The following is a 4,366-nucleotide window of genomic DNA, read 5'->3' as shown; positions in this document are numbered from 1 at the left end:
ACTTACAAGTAATAGAAGATAATAACACAAAATGAAGATTGGAGACAATAAAATTATTTCTACTCTTGCAAAGAATGATTTTCAACATAAAAATAAAAGAATAAATAAAAAAAGATGTCATCCAACAAAAGAACCAAAAAATAAAGATATAAAAATTTAAATAATTAATGGAGACAACTTCACATAAATTATTATTGAAGATGATGAGAAAATTGTTTTTTTAATATAAAGAATAAAAAAAACGGACGTCAAGCGAAAAAATAATGAAAGAAATAAAAATAGTTATTTAAAAGAAGAAAAGACGTTGTAATTTAATTTAAGATCTAGAATTCATTCTCAATATTATTTTTTTCTCATAAGCAGTAGTGGTAAAATAATTTAACATCATGTATTAATTATTATATATTTTTCTTAAATTTTGTTTATTAAATATGTCATAACATCAAATTATATATTTTTTCAATGTATAATTTATACAAAATTATAATATTTATTACACCATTATTTACAAAAACTATAAATTTAATTAGATTTGTAACGTATATATAAAATTTTTGAACAAAATTTGTTCGCACTCGTTTTATAATACATGTTGTACATATTATATTATATTGAATTTTATTAATTACTAAAATATTATAAAAATTATTAATTAACTATGTTTTTCTATTCTCATCTCAACTGAAGTATTTAAAACGTTTATGGATAATAAAAGATATTTTCACCTAAATTATACTAATTATTTTAAAAGTCTCCATCAAACCCGACCTTGATATAATCTATCGAACATACTAACGAACAAAAAAGCGAAAAAGAAAAGGACCTTAAATAAATGAACGACAATCGCCTCTGTTCATACTTCATCCCCGGAATAAAAATACGCACGTGTTCGGAGAAAACTAGAAAGAGGAGAAATGGGGGACGAAGCTGTGAGCAACAAGATGATCGTGTTGAAAGATTACGTGAAGGGTTTTCCGAAGGAGTCCGATATGTTGCTGAAAACCTCGCCCATCAAACTCCGAGTCCCCGATGGCTGCGACGGCGCCGTTTTGGTGAAGAATCTCTACTTGTCTTGCGACCCTTATATGCGTAATCGCATGCGCAAAATGGAGGGAAGCTACATCGAGGCCTTTGAGCCTGGCTCTGTGAGTCCTTTCATTTCTCCAGTTTCTTTTTTTTATGGGATGTTTAGAAATCTCGTTTATTGATCGTTTTCTTTTGTTACTGTACAGGGTTTTTTCTGCGTTTGTCTATTTTATGGGATGTTTTTGGAATCTTTTTGTTGATAATAAAATATAGAGTTCTGGTAAAAGGGACAGAGATCTGGATTATATTATTGTTGTTAATGTTTGGCACATGATGCTTTTATTTTAATAAATCAAGATTTGAGGTTCTAGAAAAAAGGGTCCCTAGAGAATGTTTTTACCTATGCTCTACCATGAGCTCTGGATCCTATTAAAAATGTTAAATTTCTCTGCTTCTGCTTTTCGTCGTGCAGCCGATAACAGGATTTGGAGTGTGTAAAGTTGTGGATTCTACTCATCCCAATTTCAAGAAGGGTGACCTTTTTTGGGGCAGAACAGGCTGGGAGGAGTACAGCCTGATTAAATCTGCGGAGGGTCTTTTTAAAGTTCAGCATACAGATGTACCTCTGTCTTATTACACCGGAATCCTTGGTATGTATTCCCGGTCGATGCCGCAACGTTTGGTGTAATATATGTTGCCTTGATTACTTGAACTCATGAACTTGTTTGCAGCACTGAAAACTACCGAGTAAACCTCTATATATGTAAATAAAGCTTGTTACGAATTAAAGTCAAGGATGAAAAAATAAAGTTGACACCTCCACTGATGAATATAGTAGCATGGTGGAAGAGGTATAACAAAGAATGAACGAAACTTTTCAGGCTAAACTCGAAAAAACGTTCAGCTAGGTTGTTGCACATTGTATAGGACATAGAATTTAGTATCCAACATAGTGATGCGACTATAATTTAGTATCCAACATAGTGATGTGACTATAATTTCCTCCATGCTTTCTACTTATTCGATATGCTTATCTTTTACTTTAGGCATGCCTGGCACTACTGCTTACTGTGGTTTTTATGAGGTTTGCTCTCCCAAAAAGGGTGACACTGTGTTCATTTCGGCGGCATCCGGAGCTGTTGGTCAACTTGTTGGACAATTTGCGAAGTTGTTTGGGTGCTATGTTGTTGGAAGTGCAGGAACCAAAGAAAAGGTAATTTATATCTAGTAACACATATTTGAACGGACTTCTTTAAACCATGCATTACAGTACTTGGTGTTTGCTTGATCATTATATTGATTTTTATCTTGTGTAAGGTGGATCTCTTGAAGAACAAATTTTGTTTTGACGACGCGTTCAATTATAAAGAAGAACTTGATTTGAATGCAGCTTTAAAAAGGTGATAATTTTTACCTTCATATTGTCGTAGAGGCGTAGATTAAATGAGTCATGCTCTATGCTGTGCCTTATGTTTTGGATGCTGATGTTATAATGATCAGGTACTTCCCGGAAGGAATTGATATATATTTTGAAAATGTGGGAGGAAACATGCTCGATGCGGTGCTTCTTAATATGAAATTGCATGGTCGAATTGCTGTGTGTGGGATGATTTCACAGTACAGCCTTGAGGAGCCAGAAGGTGTGAAGAACTTGCTCTGCTTGGTGATGAAACGAATTCGTATGGAAGGATTTCTAGTGTTCGACTACTATCACCTCTATCCAAAGTATCTGCAAATGGTTTTGCCACTGATTAAACAAGGAAAGATCACATATGTGGAGGACATAGCCGAAGGCCTGGAAAATGCACCAAATGCCCTTGTAGGGCTATTCTCCGGCCGCAATGTCGGAAAGCAGGTTGTGGCCGTCGCTCGTGAGTAGGTTTTTTGACGATTTGTTATGTTGAATTCAATCTTATTATCATTTGTAGCTCAGTCTCTTGATTGCGATCATTACATCCACAAGCTTGTATATGTATATATTATGCATTAATTCAAGTGCATGGAATGGAACGTCACTTATTTAATACAATGATGTTTTTTTTCAAAATTAATGAAGATACAAGTACACACGCGTATATGATACATATACATATATTGATAATTGTATGAAATAAAAATACAAAACTTTATAAAATAGTATTAATCAATCATATTTTAATATACTTGTTGTTTTATAGTTTATTTTGAATGTACAAAAATCATTGGATTCTATGAAAAAATTTATAAAAATCTTCTAAAATAAATCCATAAGAGTTTATTACAAGTTACAACTCTGGGATTTTAAAGTATAAATTTATCAATTTCATGAAAATCTATCATTTAAAAAAAATCATTAAGTCTTCCAGAATGTCTATGTACATTCTGTAATAGATATTTAGTGCAATTTTGTATTAAATAATAAATTATGACATCGCACGAAGATATATGGCCACATGGGGGCAAAAAAAAAAAAATTTAAATATTTTTTTGTAATTAATTTGATTTATATTAAAATAAAAACAATTTCATCTATCCTATTGTAACACCCGGTATTTTTAAATACGTAAATCCGCATGCATAATTAGGATATTTAATTATTTAAATTTTAGATTTATGGGTTAAATAATTATGTGAATTATTTGTGCATGATTTAATTTATTTTTAAGCATTTAACCCATAATTAGTGATTTTTATGATTTTTAGTATTTTAATTATTTTATCGCGTAGACGGGACCGTGGACGGACGAGATGACAACTTTCTAGCCAATTTATTTCATGAGTTTTTTAGAGCCCTAAAATATTATTTTGAGTTTTATTATCTCAAAATTTTTAGTATTTAATTTTATATAATTTTAGGAATCCATTTTTATTCAAAATAAGCCAAAATATTGACTTTTTAGTATTTTTTAAAATTCCCTTAAATTGTAATTTCGAGATTTTAAATTTAGTTATCAGATTTTAACTTTTAATTAGGATTTTAAGTTGTATATTTTGTATTTAAAACCTTTTATCTATATTTAATTAACCTATATTTTTTAATTAACACAAAATCAAAACCTAAGCTACCCAAAACCCTCTCAACCGATCACTCACCTCCATCAGCCGCCACCCTCACTATTCTTCATCTTCTTCGACCGAGCAAGCTCCAAGAAGAACACCATAGCCACGCTTTTGAAGGTCCAAAGCTTGTCGTCGTCGTCCCGTCGTCCCGGAATCGTCTCACGCTCGTTTTCTCTTCGTTTTTCGGTGAAAGGCATGATTCCTTCTATTTTCTTTGTGCCATGACAGTAATTAGATGTGTGCGTGCGTGAACATCAGTTTATTGTTCAAGATTTTTCAGAAAAACGCTTTGATATGCATT

General features: G+C 31.8%; 1 protein-coding gene across 1 annotated transcript; it reads left to right on the top strand.

The window, feature by feature from the left end:
• Window positions 1-817: 817 nt before the first annotated feature.
• Window positions 818-3,055, top strand: LOC140894646 (2-alkenal reductase (NADP(+)-dependent)-like). The gene is made up of 5 exons (XM_073303211.1): window positions 818-1,145; window positions 1,499-1,676; window positions 2,073-2,239; window positions 2,344-2,426; window positions 2,527-3,055. Exons 1-5 carry the CDS (start codon window positions 915-917, stop codon window positions 2,903-2,905), a joined length of 1,038 nt encoding a protein of 345 aa, XP_073159312.1. The 5' UTR covers window positions 818-914; the 3' UTR covers window positions 2,906-3,055.
• Window positions 3,056-4,366: the final 1,311 nt, after the last annotated feature.

The sequence above is a fragment of the Henckelia pumila genome, chromosome 4 (assembly GCF_033568475.1).
Source record: "Henckelia pumila isolate YLH828 chromosome 4, ASM3356847v2, whole genome shotgun sequence".
Taxonomy (NCBI): Eukaryota; Viridiplantae; Streptophyta; class Magnoliopsida; order Lamiales; family Gesneriaceae; genus Henckelia; species Henckelia pumila.
This window is presented reverse-complemented; position numbering and strand designations above follow the sequence as displayed.